This window comes from Dendropsophus ebraccatus, chromosome 7 (genome assembly GCF_027789765.1).
Source record: "Dendropsophus ebraccatus isolate aDenEbr1 chromosome 7, aDenEbr1.pat, whole genome shotgun sequence".
NCBI lineage: Eukaryota > Metazoa > Chordata > Amphibia > Anura > Hylidae > Dendropsophus > Dendropsophus ebraccatus.
Genome location: NC_091460.1, coordinates 129,129,814 through 129,156,266, shown reverse-complemented (window position 1 = coordinate 129,156,266; position 26,453 = coordinate 129,129,814). Strand labels below are relative to the sequence as shown.

At 42.5% G+C, this 26,453-nt stretch overlaps 1 protein-coding gene and 1 non-coding gene across 2 annotated transcripts in view; both read left to right on the top strand.

Moving 5' to 3' along the window:
- Window positions 1-13,868: 13,868 nt before the first annotated feature.
- The window catches only part of SYNPO2 (synaptopodin 2), a 146,553-nt gene continuing 133,968 nt past the window's right edge, over window positions 13,869-26,453 (top strand). The window contains exon 1 of the mRNA XM_069978446.1: window positions 13,869-14,093. Within this exon, the coding sequence (XP_069834547.1) occupies window positions 13,989-14,093 (105 nt within the window). The 5' untranslated portion in view covers window positions 13,869-13,988. The remainder of the gene's footprint in view (window positions 14,094-26,453) is intronic.
- On the top strand, window positions 15,860-15,966 carry LOC138797930 (U6 spliceosomal RNA). The gene has a single exon (XR_011364023.1). It is a non-coding gene; the product is annotated as a U6 spliceosomal RNA (small nuclear RNA).

Genomic DNA, 26,453 nt, shown 5'->3' with positions numbered 1-26,453 from the left:
ACAGAGTCACTTTAAGGCGCAGTCCTTGTGGATACTGAACACTTAGACCCTTTAGAGGATCCTTTATACTCCAGGCAAACAGCATCGATGGAATCGAATGTGTTGAGCCGGTGAGAATGAAAAACCTTTACTTCATACTGTATGATCACATGATTTGTACGGAGGGAAGAAGAAAAAAAAAAAAGGAAGACTGCCTAAACGTATTTACACTACAATGAGAAAATGCCAGAAAAACCACCAAAAATCAAGAAAACCTGCTGCCAGGATGTTTTTTTTTTACTTTTTCTGCTCAAAAAACACAATCCTAATATTGTGTCCGAGGGAAGCCTAAGGCCCAGTTCACACTGAGCAAAAAATGTGCTCAGTGTCCTGCAGTGTGTCTATGGGAGGGCATGAACACATATTTGTAAAGCTATAAACATTTATTACAGAATAAAGTGCAACATTATTTTGTGTCTATGCTACCAGTTAAGTAGGTTGGCCCATATTACTAGTTGACTACATTATCTGGATTTTGGTTGCCGAGCCAGATATCTCCCAGCACTTCTAAAACAAATAAACTCTTCATCCAAATAAAAGAAATAGTTCTCTGTCTTCAGGCCACATTCAATCAAGCAAGGATTCTGCGTATGCTAACCTTTTGTTAATGGTAGATACATGTTTTCTAGACAAACAAAAGAAAGCTAAATCAGTAGGGGTTGTGTGTTGGAAACAAAATATTAGAAAAAGAAAGTTAATGTCTCTGCATTGTGAAAAAAATGATTTTTTTTATTTTTAAAGGGAAAGTATCATCAAAAAATGACTTATTGTTTAAATATTGTTTTTATGTTAAACTTTTTTAAAGAATTTTTTATGAGTTTTTTTTAATCTTTCATTTTTCTATCAATATTATAAAATAATCACGAGATCTTGCAGTTTTCCTACTCACCACTGGGGCTAAAACTAAGCTGAGACTTCCTGTTGTGTTTGCGGTGATCAGAAGAGGCTGCGGTAAAGTGATCTGTAAAGCATTTCAGTGACATGCGACACCAGTAGATAGAGGAGACAATAGCAGCTCCCTGTGGAACGACCTCTTTAAATGTTTCACATTCATCTCAAGGGGACAGAGTCTGTCTATTGTGGTCTATGTCCATGAGTCTTGCTGTAAAGAATTTCACTAAATGCTGTTAAGTACAGCCAAGGCAAGATGGCAGCCTCCATAACAATATACAGAAAGTGAAAAAGGTGCAGGTGTCTGGGGTATAGTAAAAAAGAGATACGGTAGAGTGGCGCTGTGCCCAGAAGAACACACCTCTTTCCACCGTCTGGCAGCCCTTGTATCCTACCAATATTACTGTACCTCCTTCTCTGCCTCTCAGATCTCACTGCTGTCTGATGTTTTTTTTATTAATTTTTATTTGGTGTACACTGGAAGAGGAGTGGTCTTATACGGCGAGTATATCCCAAACTCTATATTTTAACTGGAAAAGTTGGGGATAGTGTTATACTCCGGAAAGTGCGGTAACAACTTTTAGTATCTGACTGTAGTCGGTAAAAGAATATGTAGGTGACACATTCCCTTTAAAGGAAATCTGTCAGCTGCAATTTATGTTCTAACTGCTGACACTGTTAGATAACTGTTAGATCAGGGACACATGGTACCTTGTAGGACAGAAAAAGCATTCCAGCTTGAAGCATTTCAGGAGCTCAGAAAAGCCTATCCGACTCTTTGTACCAGAGAATTGAAGCATATTCTACATTCTGGAAGCACAGCTGGATATATGAACGGTAGAGTGTGTAACGATTTAAGGTGGCGTTTATTCTCTCCCTGTTGGGTGCGGAGGCCTTGACGTGGGAAAATCCTCTTTAGGAGCATAATTTTATCCTCTTCTGCATCCACTCTACTAAGCCTACGCCAAGGTTCGCAGACTGTGGGTCAATGTGCCATCCTGTTTCGCACCCTGGCTCCAAAACTATCCTGGAATAAAGAGGCTAAACTAACAGTGTTCAGGGAGGGTCTATTTGACTGAATTAACCCCTGACTGAATTTTAGTTTTTACACTTTTGTCTTTATCTTCTTATGTTTAAAAGGCCATAGTACATTAATTTTTTCACCTTCAGATCCATATGGGCTCTTATTTTTTGGGGCACCAATTGTACTTTGCAATGACTCACTTAATTTTCCCTGAAAAATCAAAAAATTATTTGTGTCCTAAAATAAAAAAAAAAACATTACAACATTACATTACAAACAAAATTACATTACAAAAAAAACATTACAACAATAGGCAACTTGGCAACTTATATAATTTTTATTTTGACTGCTTTTTTTAAAGTTAAAGGGGAACTCCAGGTAGAGGTTAAAAAAAAACTTTTGCAGAAGCATAAAGCATTACTTACCTACCTATTCCAGTTTTAAACTACCAAAATCCATTTGTTTTCTGGGGTTTTGTTCTGTATTGTGTTTTTGTACTTCCTGGTGGAGCAGTTCCCAGAATGCAATGCTTTCCCTCAGCTGATCATCACAGTCCACAGTCTTCTGGACGGTCAGAGATGGGGAATCACTCAGGGTATTGGGGGATGCAGCCAAGCCTCCTGTGACATCCCGCCCTGCCCCCTGTCTGCATCATCAGCCTGTGCTCAGCAAACACACACAATGTGAGACAGAGGCATGGAATATTTGTCTCCTAAGGGGGGAGAGCAGAAGGAGCAGGAGACAATATGAATTTGCACAGAGACCAGTTATCTTCACTTACTGGATTTCTATCAGCTACCAGTGTGGCAGAACCGCACAGATATGGTAATACATTATATAGACACATCTATATATCTTTTAATGCACTTTTAATAGAAAACAAATTTTCCAAATTGTGGAGTTTCCCTTTAATACCTAAAACTGTTCTAATAATATGAGGCATCATTTTTTGTCCCATGATCTGTACTTTTTGTGTGTACAGTGTGTAGTGGGGTAGTGTATATGTGTGTATGGGGGGGGGGGGCAGGCAGGTGGGGTAGTGTCTATGTGTCTGTGGGGGGTCAGGTGCGGTAGTGTGTGTGTGTGTGTGTGTGTGTGTGTGGCGGGGGGGGGGGGGGTGTCAGTGTGGAGGACTAAAAAGCCATCAGCAAAACCATGCTTTTTTTTTCTTCGTCTTTATCTACTTTATGAGTAAGCAACGGAAAGTAACCAAGAACTTTTAAAGACCTAATGCTATGGTTACTACTATAAAAGGAATACTTGCATGTTGTTACCCTCAGGGACTTACACTGTGTTGCCAAGTCGGATCTCTAGCAAAATAATTAGAGTGCTTAAGATTTGATATCAAATACATTTTTATAACTTGTGAAAGGTAAACTAAGTGAAAATGAGCCAACCGCATTTATCTGTAAAGTGTGAATTAATATATTAATTTATACATTACCATTTTTTTCACATTTTATTTGCTAGACATCAAAACCTGTTGCTTTATCTGCACATAGGGACACGCAAAGTTTTGGAGAAGAGCAGCATTTATTTCTTAAAGTGTCACGATTTTAAGAAACTTTGTAATTGCATTTATAAGGCAAATATGCCATTATCTGCATTCAAAAAGACTTTCCCCAGGTCCCCCCTCCCTCCTCTCTCTCATTCACTGATCATTATCAGGAAATCTCGACTCTTTTACATCAGTTGGGCCCTATGTAACCTATGGAGAGGGGAGGAGTGAGGAGGGAGATTAGTTGCCAGCAGAGAACAAAGGATTTCTTAGCAGGACCTGTGTGAAAGCTGGTATTCAGAGGTCAGTGCTGACTTCAGAGGACATAGCCCGGTGATGTAGCTGTAAATTAACTCTTTGTTGTCCTGTTTTGGTGCCTCATCTCCCTCCACCCCTCCCCTCTCCATAGAAAACCATGAAGACAGGGGGAGAGCTCCAAACTGCTTTTTTATGATAAAAATGCATTTTTCGGCTAAGAAACCCAATTACAACATTTCTTAAAATCGCCTGTACTATTTAAAATCGCCTGTAAAATTTTAAACGACAGTGACACTTTAAGGGTATATTCACACGAACGGGCTTGCAGCGAGATTCTCGCTGCGAGCCCGGCAGGTCCTGGCAGTTCCCATACACTACATACTTGCTGCGGTCTAAACGACCGCAGCGAGTATGTAATTCTGCCGCCCTTAACCCCTTCTGCTCCCGCCCGGCTCCCCCGCTGTAAGCATACATTACCTGTCCTCGCTGCACGGGTCCGGCGTCCTGCTCTCCCGTCCGGCCAATCAGTGGCTGCGGCTGGGCAACACACTGATTGGCCGGACGGGAGAGCAGGACGCCGGACCCGTGCAGCGAGGACAGGTAATGTATGCTTACAGCAGGGGAGCCGGGCGGGAGCAGAAGGGGTTAAGGCCGGCAGAATTACATACTCGCTGCGGTCGTTCAGCCCGCAGCGAGTATATAGTTTGTGGGAACTGCCAGGACCCGCCGGTCTTGCAGCGAGAATCTAGCTGCGAGACCGTTCCTGTGTATATACCCCAAAGCAGTTGTACGGCCATTGAACTCTTTCAGGTTTTTAATTGACTTTTCTTCTTTTCAAATCAATTCCTGGATTTTTACTTTATATTTGCAATTGAAACCTAAACGTTTGAACACACACAGGTGTCCGAATGCCTCAACCCTTTGACCCCAAAATTGGCAAGTAAAAACTTTGGGTACCCAGAAAGATATTTGTAAAAGTCTTGACTTTCCAGATGTACAAAGCACTCACTAAAGGCCCTATTACACGAAGCAATTATCGTCCGTATTCGGCCGATAACGTCCATTAAGGCCAATAATCGATTTGTCTAATAGAAGACATTGTGCATGTCAGCTGATTGTCGTCTTTCAACTGAAAGAGCACATAATGCAGATAGCAATGATCTGTTGCCATCGCTATGTGTAATAGGATCTAAAGATCGTCCGGGGAGCCACGGAGTGCTGTCAGCGAGCGGGGAAGGTGATACAAGCAAGCACTGGCTTGCTCCCTCTTATCACCCCCTGTAATAGATTTACTGTGGTTCTTTATTAACAGCCCTTATGCTGCGTTTACAAGAAACGAAACAAAACGAAAATTATTGTTCAAATTTTCGATCGCATCGCAATAAACGATCGCATTTAAGCGATGATCGTACCCTGTACTCACAGCAAGCGATCGAACAACGAGCGAGAAATCGTTCATTTTGATCCCTCAACATTTTCTTAAAACGTTCGTCGTTCGCTGAAAATTCCTAGATCGCTTCGTGTAAACAGTCTTTCACCGATTTACCCTATGTAAAAGATGCGCTTAAGCGATCTTAAAAACGATCGCAATAACGATTTTTCTTACAAATTCATTAACGATTTTTCTAACAATTTATTCGTCTAAACGCTGATCGTTTTAAAAACCAAATCGTTGCTTCAAAATCGTTAAACGATCGATTGGGCTAATTATTGCTCCGTGTAAACGCAGCATTGGTCTGCCTTTACACAGAGAGATTTCAGCTGACATGCAGAATGTTGGCTGATCGTTGTCTTTTATGCTGCGTTTACAAGAAACGATTATCGTTCAAATTTTCGCAATAACGATCGCAATTTGAGCGATAATTGTTCAGTGTAAACACAGCAAACGATCAAGCGACAAGTTCTCAAATCCTCGTTCGCTAAAAATTCGCTGATCCATTCGTGTAAACAGTCTTTCACCGATTCACCCTATGTGAAAGATGGGCTTAACCCTTTAAGGACCGTGCTAACTTTCGTTTTTGCGTTTTCGTTTTTTCCTCCATGTGCTTAAAAGGCCATAGCACTTGCATTTTACACCTACAGACCCACATGAGCCCTTATTTTTTGCGTCACTAATTGTACTTTGCAATGACAGGCTGAATTTTTCCATAAAATATGCTGCAAAACCAGAAAAAAATTATATGCGCAGTGAAATTGAAAAAAAAACGCAATTATTTTTCTTTGGGGGGGCTTCATTTTTACGGCGTGTGTCCTATGGAAAAACTTAGTTGTTATGCATGTTCCTCAAGTCATTACGATTAAAACGATATGTAACATGTATAACTTTTATTGTATCTGATGGCCTGTAAAAAATTAAAACCGTTGTTAACAAATATATGTTCCTTAAAATCGCTCCATTCCCAGGCTTATAGCGCTTTTATCCTTTGGTCTATGGGGCTGTGTCAGGTGTCATTTTTTGCGCCATGATGTGTTCTTTCTATCGGTACCTTGATTGCGCATATGCGACTTTTTGATCGCTTTATATTAAATTTTTTCTGGATTTCATGCGACCAAAAATGCGCAATTTTGCACTTTGGGATTTTTTTGCGCTTACACCGTTTACCGTGCGAGATCAGGAATGTGATTAATTAATAGTTCGGGCAATTACGCACGCGGTGATAAAAAAACATGTTTATTTATTTATTTATTTATTTTTATTTGTAAAATGGGAAAAGGGGGGTGATTCAGACTTTTATTAGTGGAGGGGATTTTTTATTAATAAAAACACTTTTTTTTAACTTTCCCTTACAGTAATATGAAGCCCCCTGGGGGACTTCTATATACACAGAACTGATCTCCCATTGAGATCAATCCTGTGTATATAATAGAGCAATGATCCATCAGATCGGTGCTCTATTATAATGGTCTGCTGCAGACCATCTGAATAGATTGCCGAGCCGGGATCAGCGTCATTCCGACGCTGAGCCCCGGCCGGCTCATTAGAACGGATCTCCCCTCCGCGATCGCATCGCGGGGGGGAGATCCCCCACTGGACACCAGGGAGAGGGGTCACAGCTGCTATTCAAATGCTGCTGTCAGCTTTGACAGCGGCATTTGAGTAGTTAATTAGCCGGCCGCGGCGATCGGCCGCGCCGGCTAATACACGCGGTCCCTGGCTGCACTTAGCAACCGGGGACCGCGCGCTGCAGAGAGGGCTCATGCCCGGAGCCCTCTCTGTTTACTCTTAACGGCCGCATGACGGGTATACCCGTCATGCGTCGTTAAGAGGTTAAGCGATCTTAAAAATGATCGCAATAACGATTTTTCTTACAAATTTCCTATCGATTTTTCTAACGATTTATTCGTCTAAACGCTGATCGTTATAAAAACCAAATTGTTGCTTCAAAATCATTAAACTATCGATTGGGCGAATTATCGGTTTGTGTAAACGCAGCATTAGCATAACCGATACCGATGCTCTGCTGCCCGCGAGCCGAGTAATAAGAGCGGAGGCAGCAGACCGCCACTTTCTTTGCTCGGCAAGACAACCCCCCTTGGCCCTCCACGCTGCTGTCTGTGCGTGTAATAGCACAGACTGCGAGCCGGGAACGAGGAGGAAATGAGCACTTTCCATGACAGGTTGGCGCTCGCTTCTTCCTCAATATTGTGCAGTGTAATATGGCTGTAAAACTTATTTCAACTCAGCTTCCATTATACCTGAGCAAATTGAAAGCTGAGCTGTGATTGGTTCCTATTGGCAATGAAGCTTGATGTATTTCCACTTTGGTCTCACATTTGGCATGTAAGTACATTAGTTGTCCAGGAAAGTTTTTGTAAGGTCCGACCTTGTTAGATATAAACAGCACTCACTTGCCATCATCGTTCTGTTATCAGCCAGAATCACAGCCTGTCCTTATTACTACTGAATGTCTGGACTATTTGACCCTAAAGTTGGCATGTAGGTGAAACAGGTTTCTGGGAAGGTTCCTGATCTTGCTAAATGTAGATAGCACTTGCCATTGTCCTCTGGTATCAGTTATTATCACAGTACAGTATGTCTTTATGCATGTTATAAACGTATTCATCCACACTCCTGCGGCACTTAGGGCCCTATTAAACAGGAATCATTTATCAGGGTGGTGTGGTGCTCTCCCCATCATGGAGGCACCCCGTGGCAACAGGCTAGAGATATCTGGCTATCCTGTGTTTTGAGACTTGCAACCGAGACTCCACGGACTCTTGTTTTGTATATTTAAATTTTTGGGGGCATCAGTGAAGACTCTTGATTAAGTACTTCATTGGAATTTTTTTTCACTGTTCTCCTTGAGTTCAGTGATTACTGTGTTTTGTTGGCTTAAAATATCTGTCAGATAAATCTGTCTGTGTAAATCCACCATTACAGACACATATACACACATACAGACACATATGTACACATACATACACACAAGCACACACATACATTCAGCATACATTCAGGCACACAGACACTCATACACTCATACACACACTTTATATACTGCTTACACAGGCACACAGGGGGAGATTTATCAAACTGGTGTAAAGTGAACCTGGCTCAGTTGCCCCTAGCAACCAATCAGATTCCACCTTTCATTCCTCACAGACTCTTTGTAAAATGAAAGGTGGAATCTGATTGGTTGCTAGGGGCAACTGAGCCAGGTTCACTTTACACCATGGTTGATAAATCTCCCCCACAGTGTATATACTGCTTACACAGGCACACAGTGTATATACTACTTACACAGGCACACAGTATATACTACTTACACAGGCACACAGTGTATACACTGCTTACACAGGCACACAGTGTATATACTGCTTACACAGGCACACAGTGTATATACTACTTACACAGGCACACAGTGTATATACTGCTAACACAGGCACACAGTGTATATACTACTTACACAGGCACACAGTGTATATACTGCTAACACAGGCACACAGTGTATATACTACTTACACAGGCACACTGTGTATATACTACTTACACAAGCCAGTTCCATGTCCCTCAAAGTGGTGGAGGGCCAGACTATATGCTGCTGCTATATCTGGTCCGGGGGGGGGGGGGGCTGTTGCCGCTAGAGGATCACACTGTCTTTGCCCATGAGGAGGTGGAGTGGAGGATCATACTGCTTGTTTATCTCTGGTCAGGGGGAGGAGCATTGGGGCATTCTTGGAGTTATTGTCCTACCAAAGCCACACAGGAGCATGCTGGGAGTTGTAGTTCTACCTCAGGCACACAGGACCATGCTGGGAGTTATAGTTCTTCCACAGCCATACAGAAGCATGCTGGGAGTTGTTGTCCTACCAAAGCCACACAGGAGCATGCTGGGAGTTGTAGCCACACATGAGCACTAACACACAGACACATATACTCACCGACACAGCAGTAGCAGTGGAGGATGTCTCTGCCCATGAGGTGGAGCGGAGGATCACACTGCTCATCTGTCTCGGTCAAGAGGGGGACAGGGTTGGGGCATCTGTGGGCTGGGAGATGCTGTGGGGGGGGGGGGGGGATGGTTCCAGGCTGCAGTCACATGTCCAGGGGAGAGGAGGTTTCTCCTTGCTGTCTCTCAGCAAGGCTGCTGTGCAGAGGCAGGGGCTGGAGGAATGGCCTCAGAGGGGCACAGGTGGCGCCCCTTTCCTGCTGGGAGTGCACAGCGCCCTGCCTTTGAGAGCAAAATGACATCAATTGTCAATGGAAATTAAAATCATCAACTGAGAAGTGGATTCCAAGTCACACTAAAAGTCAAAGTAAAGAATTGGGCAACCCAAAAGGTAATAATTCCCTCTCTGGTGTCTTGCACAGAAAAGCAGATGGGTAGGGGGAATCACCGCCAACACATACACATTAGTTAGTGCCACTTTAGTTAGATTAGTATTCACAGTAGCTAGGTTTCTCCTTTTAGGTGGTTGTATCTTCAGTAGCCACGTAGTAGCCTGTAGGTAGTGTCCCTATTAGCAAGGTCCCCTTGTAGTCATGTCTCTCCCCTATACTTACCTACCTCCTAGCAACTGTGCAACACTCTGCTGTATTCTCTTACTTCCTGACTCTTACAGAGTGCCCAGAAGTGACATCACCATGACACCGTGACATCACCTGTTGGAGCGGGCAAGGTCCCCTGGCCACCTCTGGCCTGTTCATAGCTGCTGTAGGGGTCAGGAAGCTGTAAAATAGCAAAAACTCAGGATATGTTGATTTGGGAGTTGCCCAAACTGTGTAGTCCTGTGAGTCGTACTCCCCTCCCCCCCACCCCCGGCACTGTATATAAGAATATATAGTACACAGGGGCGGAACGAGAACCTGCTCTGTGTTCTACAGCATTTAAATTGGTACTCTGGCCATATAAAATTTTTGATATGTTGTTGCCCTGGCAGAGAACGTAACAAACAGGCTATTTTTACCTCTCCGCACTCTTCCCCGTGTTTTCCTATGGCATCTCCAGGGCTTGTCTCCGCCCACGTGTCCGCCCACTCAACCAATCACTGACTGACAGCGCCATGGCAAGAGATTGGCTGAACGGGTTCTCACTGCCGAGACGAGTCTGTCTTGAAAGTGGAGACGGGATCATTCATCAGGAGACTGGGAGGTGCCATAAGAGGATTACTAGGATTACATTGCTAATGGGCATAATACCTATGGGGAGGTTTGGCTAGAAAACCCCTTTAATCAGAGCAAGGGTCCAGGAGCTGGAGGGCTTACACAGCCCTGCAGTTCCCAGCATAAACAGTGGCAGTAGAGGGGCCCATGTCGCCCCTTACTTTTGCCACTCGACAGAAGTAAATAAATAAGGAAAAAACTATATATTTATTTTAATGAAGATATATTACAAAGTTTTTGAGTCTCTGGAGTAGCCATTTAATCAAGAAAATATGCATTAAATACAGCATAAATTGACATGCTGCTGATGTACATTCTGCACTGTGGGTCAATTTTTTATATAAAAGTAATTTCTGAAAATCATGTGTCCTATTTCTGGGTATTATATATATATTTTTTTTAAGTTGTATATCTTTATTTTTACTTGCTGTTCATTATAATATTTAAAAACACTTAGAATTTGTGTGGATAAATGATGCTATATAGCTGACACCACCGCTGCAGAATGGGACCTTATCTAGCTATGTATCAGTCTCCGGTAACTTCTGTGTGTGTCTCCCAGTTGTAACATGCCTTAGAATAATGCACTTCACAGTTAAGCCTCACTTCCATCTACAATACCTTGCCTTGGGACAAACTCCGTAATGAAGTTCTGTGAAAAGATGGAACACAACACATTCGAAAGGTTTCGTAAAGGCCCTTTTACAAATAACAATTTGTAACCCTTTGACAAACGATTGGCGGCTTAAACGTACCGCATTGACAGAGAATTTCGCATTGTGAGTTTTGCTGTGAAATCCACTGTACAATTACAGTCTATGGCCCTGCATTCTTGCTGCGAGAATGTCGTTAAAGCCATATTTAACTAATGAGCTGCCAGGCTGGTAAAAATAATAAATGCTTACCCATCCGCGCTCCATTATAACATTCTGGCTTCAGTCTCTTGGTCCCTGCCCTGCAATCGCTGGCTGCAGCGGGGATAGAGCACCTATTGGCTGAGTGGGCTGTCAGTAAGTCGGGACCAGGAGACTGAAACAGGAGTGTGCAGTTCAAATGCTGCTACTAGATACTTTAGCAGGTACTTTAAAGGAGAAGTCCAGACTCGGGGTCCTACCTAAGCCACTGTCTAGCTGAACGGGACTGACGCGTCACAACCTAAGTCCCTGCTCAAACCAGGAAGCGGCTGGGGGCTGGAAACCGCTGAGGAGGACAGCGGACCCCAGCACTGGAGCCGGGGAGGTAGGTGCATGCTGTTATGTTCAGCCACCTCTTCCCTGGCTCTTATGAAAAAAAATAATTCTGAGCCCTGGCTTTTCCTTTATAGTGAATGTACCACTAGGTACATCGCCTGGTGTTTTTGTACATGAACAGAATGGCACCGGAGTGGGGATGCCGGTGTTGCAGTCCTTTTTTTGAACCACGGCTCAGTTCACGCGCACAACGCCAGTTTATTCTCGAGCACCAGCCCGGCATAAATCAGTGGAGGTGGGCCTGCTGGCCCTCAGTGTGACAAAGCCCCCCCCCCCCCCCCCCCCCCCCCCCCCCCCCCCCCCCCCCCCCCCCCCCCCCCCCCCCCCCCCCCCCCCCCCCCCCCGTGACACGGCTCCATTGATGTTTATATGTGCTTGCTTAGCTTTCATCAATTTTGATTGATGATTTTGTGCATTTAGGGTTTGTTTACACGGACAGATTTATCTGACAGATTTTGGAAGCCAAAGCCAGGAATGGATTTGAAAAGAGGAGAAATCTCAGTCATTCCTTTATGACCTGTTCTGTGTTTATAGTCTTATCCTGGCTTCTGCTTCAAAAATGTGTCAGATATATCTCTCTGTGTAAACGCACCATTACACTGGGCAATAAATGTTTTTGAGACAAATCCTTAAAGGGGTTATCCAGCGCTACAAAAACTTGGCCACTTTCCCCCTACTGTTGTCTCCAGTTTGGGTGGGGTTTTGAAACTCAGTTCCATTGAATTAAATGGAGCTTAATTGCAAACTGCACCTGAACTGGAGACAACAGTATGGGGAAAAAGTGGTCATGTTTTTGTAGCGCTGGATAACCCCTTTAAGATTATTGTTATATTTAAACGTTGGTAAATCTAAGTTTGTTTGTTTTTGTGCACACTTTAGTTTAGATGCATTCAGCATTTATTTAATTTATTTACAAAGAACGACAAAATTCAGTAAACCCTTTTAGAAAAAATAACATTTGGTCCAACTGTTCAATCAAGGACCATATATTTGTGGAGGAGATTAGGGCCCTATTCCACTGGACGATTATCGTTCAGATTATCGTTAAATCGTTCGAATCTAAACGATAATCGTTTGGTTGAAATGCAGTTAACGATTAACAACCGAACGAGAAATCGTTGATCGCTTTATAAGACCTGGACCTATTTTTATCGTTGCTCGTTCGCAAATCGTTCGCATTGAATAAGACATCGTTCGGTCGTTCGCAGTGGATATGAACGCAATAGCGAAGAAATAGCGAAGAAAAAACGATCATAAGTAACAATTATCATCCCATGGAAATGAGTAAACGTTTTTAGGTCTTTCGCAATAGCGGTTGTTTGAGATCGTTAACGATTATGCGAACGATAATCATCCGGTGGAAGAGGGCCCTTAGCGTCCATGGAGCCTGGACCACATAATGTAAGGGCTGCCAGCAGTTCCATGTCATTCAGTGTGTGTGCATTAGTACATAGACCTTATGGGTGCCTTCACACCTACAGGATCCACAGCGGATCTCACTTCTGCGGATTCGAAGCAAGAACCACTGCGGATCCGGTATCAATTCACCCCTATGATAGCACATATTCGCAGCGGGATTGACATCCCGCTGTGAATATGTGCTTTAACTCCCTGGTGCCTGCAGCCCCGCCGTCGCATCCCCCATCCCCGGCGGCGGCACATCCCCCCCATTCCGGCCACATCCCCCCATCTCCGGCCCGCCGCCGCGAGCATACATTACCTGCTCGGCGGCGCGGCTGCAGTGAGGCTCCTGGCTCCGGTCCCGCTCAGCTGATCTGATCACTTGAGTGCCTATATGTGTAGAACACTTGTTTTAATACATTTTTTACTTTTAATGCATATCTAATAAAAGTTAGATTTTATACGTGATTCGGGGAAATTATCTTCCGTGCTGCTCTGCGCTTTTGCTGTCCAGGCATGATGGGAATTGTAGTTTTGCAACAGCTGGAAGGCTGAAGTTTTCCCATCCCTGGTATATACGATAAACACGGGATCAGACAAATTCCCTATGGGTCTATCCTCAAGGCTCTATTAAATATATTTCTGTCATGCCTTAGTATATAGATTGCAATAGCTAACCTTTCCTCTTTACTGCGCACATGACTTTTTGCGATAGTTGAAGCAGTTTACAATAAGTCGGCCTGGGCTAATGTTCTGAAAAGGAACAACTGATGCTTTCCCAGGATCTGGAGGGGGGGGGGGGGGTGGACATATTCCTATGACGGTGCAGTGGGCTGATCCCTGAAGTTCTCTGCATGTATCCCATCCTCCTCCATAACCACATTTCAATGTGCAATAAGTCACTGAGTGGTGCTGCACATACTCAGCTGGGCTGCTCACACCACTCAGATTCAAACCAGAAAAAAGAAAAAAAACTTTTTTGTCATCAGCAAGAAAGGAATTAAATTTCAAACGCAAGTCAAGATGGGAACTGGGGATTATATCTGTGTGACAATGAGTGGGGGATCGCCCTGGGGTTTCAGATTGCAAGGTGGCAAAGAGTACCAGGAGCCTCTACATGTTTGTAAGGTAAGGAGACTGTCAGTGTGTCCTGTGCTTGCCTTACCACTGTCAATGTATTGAAATGTTCACCGCCTGTTTGGTGCTATAACAGGGGTAAGGAACCTTGGCTCTCCAGCTGTTGCAAAACTACAACTCCCATCATGCCTGGACAGCCAAAGCTTTAGCTTTGGCTGTCCAGGCATGATGGGAGTTGTAGTTTTGCAACAGCTGGAGAGCCAAGGTTTCTGTACCCCTATACTATAATATGAAGGTATATGATGAACTTATATTTAAGTTTTAGCAGAGATTCTAAAGTCTTTGATCATCACCCATCACTGCGAATTCTTCATGTCAGACTCCTTAAGAAAATGATGGCTTAAACATCATGTATAACATATCTACTGATGCGGCACAGATTACTTGGGATAACTTTGGGCTCAAATCATGGATGTAGGGCGGCCTCTTAAATAACATTCAGCTATATACACAGCCCAGGGACACAGGGAGAACTAACAAATGTGGTCATGTTTACATGAAGAACATGTTTAATGTCATTTTAATGGCATGCCAGCACGTCTTCAAAACATGACTCCCATTTGATGTGGACCACAAGGGCTGGGGAATACATCAAATGCTGGACTGTAGTTCTAAATATATACAGCAATACACAAATGTAGACAGATTTTTGTCTACAGTTGTTAAACTTTAGACAAGCTTTAGCTTTGGCTGTCCAGGCATGATGGGAGTTGTATTTTTGCTACAGCTGGAGGGCCAAGGTTCCCTACCTCTGTGTTGAAGTATATATCAGTAAATAAAGTCCAGCAATTATTATACTCTATATAGCTGAATATGAGTAAATCAGCTTTTACCATACAGATACAGCTGAGTTCAGAGTCTGTCTAGGTACTGTGTTGCAGATATACATATCATATGCAGAACAATGACGTAGGTTTTCAGGCAGTCCTATGCAATATTGTTGAATATATATATATATATATATATATATATATATATATATATATATATAATTATTATTATTAATTTATTTTTTTATTGGTTATCTTTTTTTATTCAACAATACTGTATAGGACTGCCTTAAAACCTAAAAGTTTAACAAGTTTCCTAAAAGTTACCACTATAGTGCACATTGCTCAAGGAATAAAAGCATCTTAGCACAGAGAATAGACGCAGTGAAATCCTGCCACCTAGTGGGGATGACCTTGTATTTCTACTTTTTAGATATCAACTATAATAAACATTGCGGCAAAGTTTTAAGTTGGGATGTGGTAGGCCTCCACTTAGGGCCCTATTCCACCGGACGATTATCGTTCGCATAATCGTTAACGATTAACGATCTCAAACGACCGCTATTGCGAAAGACCTGAAAACGTTCACTCATTTCCATGGAACGATAATCGTTACTTATGATCGTTTTTTATTCGCTATTTCTTTGCTATTGCGTTCGTATCTACAGCGAACAACGTCTTATTCAATGCTAACATTTTGCGAACGAGCAACGATAAAAATAGGTTCAGGTCTTATAAAGCGATCAACGATTTCTCGTTCGGTCATTAATCGTTAACTGCATTTCAACCGAACGATTATCGTTTAGATTTGAACGATTTAACGATAATCTAAACGATAATCGTCCGGTGGAATAGGGCCCTTAGAGTGCGGAGGAAGAGGGGGGGCACTATATAGTATAAAATTTAAAACAATCATATGCCTTTACATTTTTTTGTACACCTAACTGTGTGTCTGAGTTTCTGATGATTCTGCAAGAATCATAGGAAATGCTCGCTTCGGCAGCACATACACTAAAATTGGAACGATACAGAGAAGATTAGCATGGCCCCTGCGCAAGGATGACACGCAAATTCGTAAAGAGTCCCATACAACAAAAAAGAATCATGGGAAAAAAATAGCTCTTCCCTCTAGTGTGACACTAAACAATTAAGATATTGGCTATATTTCCAATTTTTTTTACCCCTTAAGGACCGAGCCAATTTTTAAAAGGCCATAGCGCTTGCATTTTTCACCTACAGACCCACATTTTTTGTGCTACTAATTGCTACTAATTGCATTTCTGCATTAAATACGCTGCTAAACTGTAAAAAATTATTAGCGTGGTGAAATTGAAAACTAAAACTTTCTCTTTATTTGGGGGAGTTTACACCGTTAGCCCTATAGTAAAAATGACTTGTGATCTATGTTCCTCAAGTTGGTACAGTTACAATGATAGGCAAAGTGTATAACTTATTTTATTTGATGGCTTTTTAAAAAAATTAAAAAAAAAACTAAATGTTCCTTAAAATTGCTCTATGACCATGCTTATAGCGCTTTTATTTTTTGGTCTATGATGCTGTGTGATGTGTCATTTTTTGCCCCATCATCTGTTATTTCTATCAGTACCTTGCTTGCGTGTATGCGGCTTTTTGCTCCATTTTATTGCAATTTTTCTTGATTTGATGCGAACAAAAATGTGGTTTTTCACTTCGGAATTTTTTGCACTTACGCAGTTTGCCGTGCGAGATCTGTGGAAGTTAATAGTTTGGGCAAATACACACAGTGGTAATAGCAAATATGTTTTTTTTTTTAAATAAAATAATAATAAACGGGGGTAATTCAAATTTTTATAAGGGGAGGGGATTTTTTGGTAATCGGTCAACCTGGCAGACTTCTAATACAACTACAGTGATCTATCATATAGATCAGTGTAGTATACATAATCCATTAGATCAGTGCTGTATTACTTTGGTCTGCTGCAGACCTGCTCTATAGATTGCTGAGCCGGGACCAGCGTCAGTCCGTTGGAAGAAGGGATCTCCCCTCTGTGATCACATCACGAGGTGAGATCTCGCTACTAGACCACCACGAGGGGCGATCAGAGGCATTTAAATGCATTTGTCAGTTATGACAGCTGCATTTAACTGTCTTAATTAGCGGCACAACCCCTTTTTTGAATCCCGGAAGTGGACACATGACATACGGGTAGGGTAAAGTAAAATAACAGTCAGTGTTTTTAAAATACCTGCCATCTATTTATACTGGTGGCCATAAATAATAATTGTGATCATTATTAACGTCCGTCATTATCAAACAACAGCTGTTTTTCATCTAAAAAGACGGAATGTAGCCATTGATCATCAACAGTTATGCTGAACCCCAGGGACCTTGAAAAGGCCATTCTGATATGTTGCCTCGAAGAACCAATTCCACCCCTGGAAAATGATGGTAAAGAAACTTACTATAAAGCTGCATTATAAGAGATTAGCGGAGCCATTAGTAGTATGTATGTGTATATGTATGTATGAAATAGCTTTGGTGCATGTTCCGAATGACAACCTGCAGCTCTGTGCAATAGTACAGGCTATAAAACAGGTCAACCTAAGATAGTCCATTGTATTTACATACTGTGTATTTTTAGGCAGATTATATACACACTAGGGGAGAAATTTATGAAAAGGCAAAAAATATTCGCAAATGGTCTATTTGCGAATATTTTATTCGCATCGGGCTGATTTGCGCCTCCTGCTCCAGTGGGGCGGGTTCGTTACGGGGGGTGCGGCTGAAGGCAGAGGGGGGCGCGGCCTGTGCGTGCGCCGCATTTATTATTTTTCCGGGGGTAAAATGATAGTGAAACCTACGCCAGCTCAGAGGTTTAAATTTATTTGCACGAACGGGCTCAGTGTGCACGGGACTTATGTAGAGGCAGTGCACCGGAGCTGCGGGGACATTTGTAAGCCCAGCGTAAAAAACACCGTACTTAATAAATGTCCCCCTAGATATTGTTGTTCCTTAAAGTGTTTTTAGGAAATGCTGTGGCAGTGTTGTGTCTAGGATATTTTTATAGGGTAATTGTCAGCTGTTGTCTATTATATAGCAATATGTGTTTGTAGATAGAAAGTAAACTGAGAAAAAGTGAGATACTACACCGCACACTGTACTATGGCATGCCAACCTGTGCTACAGAACTTTTATAAAACTGTGAAAATTGATACAGTGTGTGTTAATTCTGTTTAAAAAGAGGGACAGCACTCAATCCACCCCACCCCCCGCGCGACATGGCTGCTGCAGACCGATGGGTTGGCATGATGGACAGGGGCCAGTCCCCTAGGTCTTCCCTTTTACTGTACACTAGTGCTTTATGCCAGCAACCACGCAATCTCATAGTGGCACATCTATTTTTTTTTTTTAAATATTACAATATTTAACCCTTCAAGGACCGAGCCAATTTTTACTTTTTCTCTATTATAAAAAAAAGGTATTAAAACGAATGCTTTTTTTTAAAATATTTAGCGTACACAAAAATACTGTTGACCATGTTTTTGTGTATGTTAAAAGTAACCATTTAAAAAATGGATATGTTAAAGCACTGGAAAAATGTAGTGTGAACCCCTCCTAACTTGGAGTATCTTTATCTAAAACGCATTTAGTAGGTTCTTTGCAGGTCGCTTGTCAAGGGGTTATGGCTTTGTGTTCAAGAGGCATGACTTAAAATTGTGATTCACTGTTCAACGAGGCATCAACATATGGGCAAAGGTTTTTAGGCCAACCTTAAAGGGGTGGTGTCATGAAGCCAAGAAGGTAAAAGAAAAGAAGCTTACATCCTTGTACCATTTTTCTGCCCTATATATCTGATCACTTCCTGGTTTCCTCTCTAATCTGTGTCCCTGCTGTTGCCATGCAACCAGTGGCGTAGCTACCATAGAGGCAGGGTAGGCAGTTGCTATGGGGCCCATGCAGGAGGGGGGCCCGGGGGAGAAGGTAAGAGCATGTGTCCTTCTCCTTAACCCCTTATGTACTGCAGTGTGTAAGTGACATGCTGCATGCTGCAACATGAAAAAGGGTTAACAAGCATAAGACAGAGATCTCTGCTTCACTGCACTGATAACCTCTGACCTCTGTTCTTCAGCTGCCTGCAGCAATCAAGTAGGAAAGGAAATGTGTAGAGCTCTGTGCAGAGGGCAGGGGTTATCAGTGCACCAGCACTAAAGCATATATATATATATATATATATATATATATATATATATGCGCAGTGCTTTGTGTTGTGCGTAAGGGAGGGGGGGGGGGCCCTTAAAAATGTTTGCTGTGGGGCCCTGTGAATCCTAGCTACGCCCCTGCATGCAACAGTGCAGACACTTTCCTACCCAGTTGAAATTACCCAACCTAGTGGATGCCAGGAGGGCAGAGGCAAAAGTTTATCAAAACTAAGCAGCACATGGGGGGATTAGTCAGTCTTTATCTCCCAAATGATACATTTTAAGAAATTCTTGTCAATTTGAAATATGTTTCAATTAACATAATGCATCACTATAGACTTAGCCTTTTTTGTGACACCACCCCTGTCAGCAGGTTAAAGGTATCTCACCTGCTGATATGTCGCTGTAGGGCCTAGGGTGCTGAGGATGAAGGTCAATTTCTCAGCCTCATCCTTGGTGCCATTTCTGTGATAATAGGAGGTTAATCCCTAGGCTAATAAGTTGTTTTGGTGCACTGGGGAGCGACTACCACCCTCTGTGCACTAATCGGCCCCCAGCCGGACAACTCTCCTGATATTCATTGGGAGGGGCGGGCTGGACGGGGGTGGATCAGTGCACTGAAGGTAGTAGCCCTGCCCCCACCAAAATGACTTATCAGCATAGGGATTTAACTCCTAATATCACTATGCATATGAAACTTGCCTATATACTCAATGCCCTGTATGCCCTATAGGGTGATATCAGCAGATTTGACAGCCCCCCCCCCCGGTAGCTAGTCTTTCTCTTTAACTAGGTCCCCCCATATGTAAGTTCCACTATTAGCCTGGTCCCACCTGTAGGTAATTTCCCTCATTAGACAGGTACCCCAGTATAAACTTGTCCTCAATTTGCAGTGTTCCCTGTACATGGCTTGCCCAGTAGCCTGGTATCCCTGTAGGTATATTCCCCTAGTAGTTAGGCCTCCAATGTAGATAGATATACCCGGTAACCAGGTACCCCCTGTAGGTAGATAGATAGCTCTAGTACCCAGGTCCCCCTCCCCACAATTTAAGAAAAAAATCCACCATACTCATCTGATAGCTTTCTGACTCCAGCGCAACACTCCTGTGTCTTCTGTTCCTTCCCTGCTCTGGTGAAGAATGATGTCACATTGTTGCCTCTGCTGGAGTAGGGAAGGGAAAGCCTCTCTTGGGTGATGGAGCTCTTTATTTCTAGTTGAAAAATGCGCAGGCAGAAGAAATTAATAAATTTTTTCTCTGCTTCTGCAAACTCCCTTCATAGCAGAGACACCCACCCAGCCTGAAGCAGGTCCATGCCACAGATGGTTACATCCCCCGCCCGATGCTAGAAATCTCCAGTGTGTATCATGTAATGCTTTAATTCTTCTATGGTGGCAGTGCAAGGCGATTCAATGCTTACTACCGGGATTTAACGCAGATTACACACATATATATGGGGGGATATACTATTGCTTTTGGGCATTTTTTTCCACTAAAAATCTCTAATCTAATGAGCTAATTTAATGAATTTTTTAAATTCCCACCCATCTGACTTCTCAGGAACCGAAATGCATAAGAACAAAGTTTTAACACAGTTGAAATCAAGGTATTCAAGGCTGCAGCGTTATATAAAACCTCAATTTGTTTGACCACAAGTTCTTTTTAAATGGCCCTTGGCTTGATTGGTATAGCAGGCTAAGTTTACACAACGTTTTTTCCTCTTCATTTTTGAAAAAAAAAATGTCCCTCATTTCCCTGTTTGGCCGCCCGCCAGTGCAATGACTGTTGTTGGTACATTATTCTAGTTCAGGTGGACTGATTGCCCTTTGAATGTGCCTTTAATTGAAAAGTCCAATAAATTTAATAGTAAAAATGATGAAAGGATGGTGAAAAAGAAAAACTGTGTAAACAACTAAAAAGAAAAAAGTCTGCTGTTTGCAAAAGACGTCCAAAATTAATTGTCATTATCATTATTTTGACGTCCGCGCAGACAATGTCCGTCATTGTGTGCATTGAACATCCGTCATTCCATTGACTTCAATGCATTCCATTGAAGTCAATTAAATAGCAGCAATAACGGATCTTTTAAAATAGAAAAGGCGGACACCTTTTCTCTTTTTTTGATGTTGTGTGAACATAGTGCAGAATCAGTTTATATAACATGGTGTTTATTGATGTAGGGTTCTGCTTATTCTGGGCAGTCAGTCTCGGAGGACAAGTCTTACTGGGTGGTCATTCCCACCAGTGATTGACATGTATATCTGCCATCTAGTAGATTTTCTCAGTTTCCAGATAAATATATATATATATATATATATATATATATATATATATAGTGGTGCCTTGGATTTCGAGCATAATTTGTTCCAAATCACTCTTCAACCAAAGCAAATTTTCCCATAAGAAATTACTGAAATGCAGACAATTGGTTCCATATCCCAGAAATATTGATTTTGTATTCTTAATAACACGTAGAACAGATGAAACAAACAATGAGAAACAGCTGAATATGTCATATTATAAGTTACTGTACAGTATAGCCATCAGCATGTGGAGTATAATGTATAGTAAGTGCATAAACCTGAAAAAACAGCAGCAGTTTGTAGATACAGGATGGAGCTGCAGATGCCCACAATGCAGTAGCGTAGTCTAGAATAGAAAAGCAGGGCTGAGGAAGGGGGTGTGTTCAGCATGGGCCAATCAGGAAATGAGATAGAGCTGTGCACAAAGACAGTGACAGAAACTTTTCTATACAACAGTTTGTATAGCTGGGTGTGAGTGCAGCCACATTATAGCAGCAAGGTGTATAGCTGAGTGTAAGTGCAGGCACATTATAGTAGGAATGGCGAGGATGGGAAACACAAGGGCTGATAGAGACTGCAGGGAGTATGAAGGAATGAGCAGGGCAGATGTGGGCACATAATGCAGCCCTCTCTGACCGGGGAGAGAGGGGTTAAAGCTATGAAGAGATTACCTCCACAGTCCTGTCCCCTGATGCAAGCCCCAGCCTGAATTGTATCTGCTATGATTTGGAAGGTAAGAGAGACTTCCTGGGTCAGAGTACAGGGCTGTAGACCCCGCTGTGTAGACCATGCCCTCCCCCCCCCTTACCCCCTCCTCCCATCCAGTACAGTAAGCTCTTGAACCAAAGCAATGCTCTTGAACCAAGTTACAACTTTGAAAAACTGTGAGCTCTTCTTGCAAAACGCTACGTTACTCTTAAACCAAAGCACACCTGTGTGTGTGTGTGTGTGTGTGTGTGTGTGTATATATCTATCTATCTATATATATATATATATATATATATATATATATGTATAGGAAAAAGAATTCCTGTGAACTTTACAAATAAGGACAACCCAAAGAGCTCTCCATTACATAATTTATTTATTTTTTTTAACTCTAGATTGCCTAATGATAGCGCTTTCAGCCTTCCCATGGCCAGCTCTGGCTTTCCTGAGCTACACTTTCTGCTTTTACTATATCCACATACAGGGTTTTGTACTTCCATTGCTCAGCTTTGGAATTCTGTCAGCCTGGGCCTGTATTATTTCAGACCAGGCCTTCGCTAACACCAAGAATGATGATTTAAAGCAGGCATGTGGCCAAGGAAAATCAGTATAAAGTAGGAACTCCCTTCTGGATTGATGTAAAGTCCCCTGAAAAGAAAACTGTTGGAGTACGTGAAAGTGTTTCTTATCTTTTTATTTATTATGTTACAGCAATGGTTTCCATTACAGTGTTCAAATCCCTAAAAGATTGGTATTTCGAGTACTTCTTCTCGAACCTAAGATGTTATTGGCAAATATAGTATTTATTTAGGTTTCAGACTTTTGCTAGTATAATATTCTCTGCAATCATTAAAGGAGAAGCCCATTGGAAATTTTAAAGTATTGTATTGTCCCCCAATAGTTATACAAATCCCCAATATACACTTATTACGGGAAATGCTTATAAAGTGCTTTTTTCCCTGCACTTACTACTGCATCAAGGCTTCACTTCCTTCATAAAATGGTGATATCACTTCCTGGATAACATGGTGATGTCACGACCCGACTCCCAGAGCGGTGCAGTTGTGGCTGCTGGAGAGGATGATGGCAGGGGGACACTGAGGGACACAGGGCACTGGAGTGACACTGAGCATCCCTCTGCCATCATCCTCTCCAGCAGCCACAGCCCGCACAGCTCTGGGAGTCGGGTTGTGACATCACCATTTTATCCAGGAAGTGAAGCCTTGATGCAGTAGTAAGTGCCGGAAAAAAAGCACTTTATGTGCATTTAGCGTAATAAGTGCATATTGGGGATTTGTATAACTATTGGGGAGCATGTCTCGAGTAATATAGTATCAAGCAGATAAGTGTTGTTTACTCATACTAACAGATCTACAGTAAATTCTACTTCTAGCGAGAGCACTAACACCATACTAAAGGATATACAAATACATCCCTTCTGGCATAATGAAATGTTTACAAAGCTTCACATGATATTAAAAGATATTGTACGTCAGGCAGAAACTAAATAAAAGGTATTATATTACAATAGCCCAGCGTCCATTAGGTAGCATAGCAAATATAATTAGGCAAGTATAGCATATTCTTGCATTAAAGGAGTACGTTGGCGATTTATTTGTTTGTTTGTTTTGAATCACTTTAAGGGTGCCTTCACACCTACCGGATCCACAGCAGATTTGGTGCTGCGAGTTAGCAGCGAAATCTGCTGCGGATCCGGTACTGTGCATTTGAATGGGTCCCATACACGCAGCGGATCCGCTGCATGTATGGGACCCGGCCCCTTTAACACCTGCACTGCCGGCCGAAACCTAACCACCCGCAGCCACAGCACCCCAGCCCCCTGCCTGCACCCTGCAGCCCCGAGCATACATTACCTGCTCGGCGCTGCGGCTGTATGAAGCTCCCGGCTTCCCTCTCTCCTCTTCAGCCAATCAGTGCATGGCAACCCTGATTGGCTGAAGAGGAGCAAGGGAAGCCGGGACCCTGAATCAAGCCGCGGCGCCAAGCAGGTAATGTATGCTCGGGGGTGCAAGGGAGAGGGGGTGCCGGGCTGCGAAGTGCGGGCGGTCAGGTTTCGGCCGGCGGTGCGGGAGTTAAAGGGGCTGGGTCCCATACATGCAGCGGATCTGCTGCGTGTATGGGACCCATTCAAATTCATAGTACCGGATCCACAGCAGATTTCGCTGCTAACACGCAGCGTCAAATCTACTGCAGATCCGGTAGGTGTGAAGGCACCCTAAGAAAGTTTTACAGATTTGTAATTTACTTCTATTTAAAAATCTCAAGCCTTCCAGTACTTATCAGCTGCTGGATGTCCTGCAGTAAGTGGTGTATTCTTTCCAGTCAGACACAGTGCTCTCTGCTGCCAACTCTATCCATGACAGGAACTGTTCAGATCAGTAGTAAATCCCCATAGAAAACCCCTCTTGCTTTGAACAGTTCCTGTCACAAACAGAGGTGGCACTGTGTCAGAATGGAAAGAATACACCACTTCCAGCAGGACATACAACAGTTGATAAGTGCTGGAAGAATTGATATTTTGAAATAGAAGTATTTTTTTTCTCTGGAGTACCCCTTGGGTCACGATACGCATGGATTTCGCTCCAGGGCAGGGTGCACCATGATCAATTAAGTGTCCGGGGTATTTTTGATTGTGTAGAGGGATATTTTGTGTATCATTTGTTATCATTTGTTATGGTCCGTTTACACGAAGTGATAATTCGCCCAATTGATCGTTTAACAATTTTGTAGCAACAATTTGGTTTTTATAACGATCAGCGTTTAGAAGAATAAATTGTTAGAAACTTCATTAGAAAAAAACGTTATTGCAATCGTTTTTAAGATTGCTTAAAGCGACTCTGTACCCACAATCTGACCCCCCCAAACCACTTGTACCTGTGCTGCTTTTAATCCAAGATCTGTCCTGGGGTCCATTTGGCAGATGATGCAGTTATTGTCCTAAAAAACAACTTTTAAACTGGCAGCCCCGTGCCCAACGTCCGTGGCCTAGATTGTGTATGCATTTGTCCCTCCTCCCCGCCCTCCTCATCATTAGGAATGTTCCAGGCAGATTGTCTCCTATTCCTCAGCTGTGTGAATACTGAACATGTGCTGGATCGTTAAGACACCTGTGCAGTGTTCAGACAGGAGAAAATGTTCTAGGGGCATTCCTAATGATGAAGAGGGTGGGGAGGAGGGACAGAGGGGTGGTGCAAAGTTAGGGCACAGATACTACAAGCCCCGGCCGTTGGGGACGAGGCTTCAAGTTTAAAAGTTGTTTTTTAGGGCAATAACTGCATCATTTGCCGAATGGACCCCAGGACAGAGTTTGGATTAAAAACAGCTATCCGAAGGTACAAGTGGTTTGGGGGGGACAGATTGTGTGTACAGAGTCGTTTTAAGCCCCTCTCACACATAGGATAAATCTTTGAAAGACTGTTTACACAAAGCGATCTGTTTTTTTGGCGAACGACCAACAACGATTTGAGAACGTGATGAAAGATCACAATGAATGATTTTTCGCTCGTCGCTATATCGTTCGCTGTGTTTAAACGAGCCAATTTTCGCTCAAATGCCATTGTTATTGCGAAAGTTCAAACGATAATTGTTATGAGTAAACGCACGTATCTGTGTAAACGTAGATACTTTTCGAATTTACATATCTGTGTAATAGTGATATCGAATTTAAATGATAATCGTCCTTTGTAATTGCAGGCAACAATCGAAAAATCGTTCATGTGTCATTAATCGTTTATTTAGATCTGACCCTGAAATCATTGTTAATCGTTTGCTAATCGTTCAGTGTAATTCCCCATTTGTTTACTAATCGTTTAGTGTAATTCCAAATCGTTCCTTCTTTTGCCAGGATCAGATGGAGTAAGCGATCATACTAACGGTTGTTGTAACTATGGTAACTAACGACTATCGTTCTGTGTAATATGGTGACTGATTGCAGGTTAACGATAAACAATCTCACTTGCGATCGTTTATCGTTAATCGCTTATCGTTGAAACTCGCTTTGTCTAATAGGACCCTCAGTAGGTCGACGATAGTAAATCCAGTCTCCTTCATTGTTATAAAACAAAGGGGGAGATTTATCAAACATGGTGTAAAGTGAAACTGGCTCAGTTGCCCCTAGCAACCAATCAGATTCCACCTTTCATTTTCCAAAGAGTCTGTGAGGAATGAAAGGTGGAATCTGATTGGTTGCTAGGGGCACCTGAGCCAGTCTCACTTTACACCATGTTTGATAAATCTCCCCCTAAAATACATTGTAATTAAGTGAGAAATAAAGTCGGATAAAGCGTAAAACCTGCCGCTATGTCATGTGACACACGCAGTAAAGGAGACCAACTTGGTGAATGCTTATATTTTAATATAAGTGATCCATAA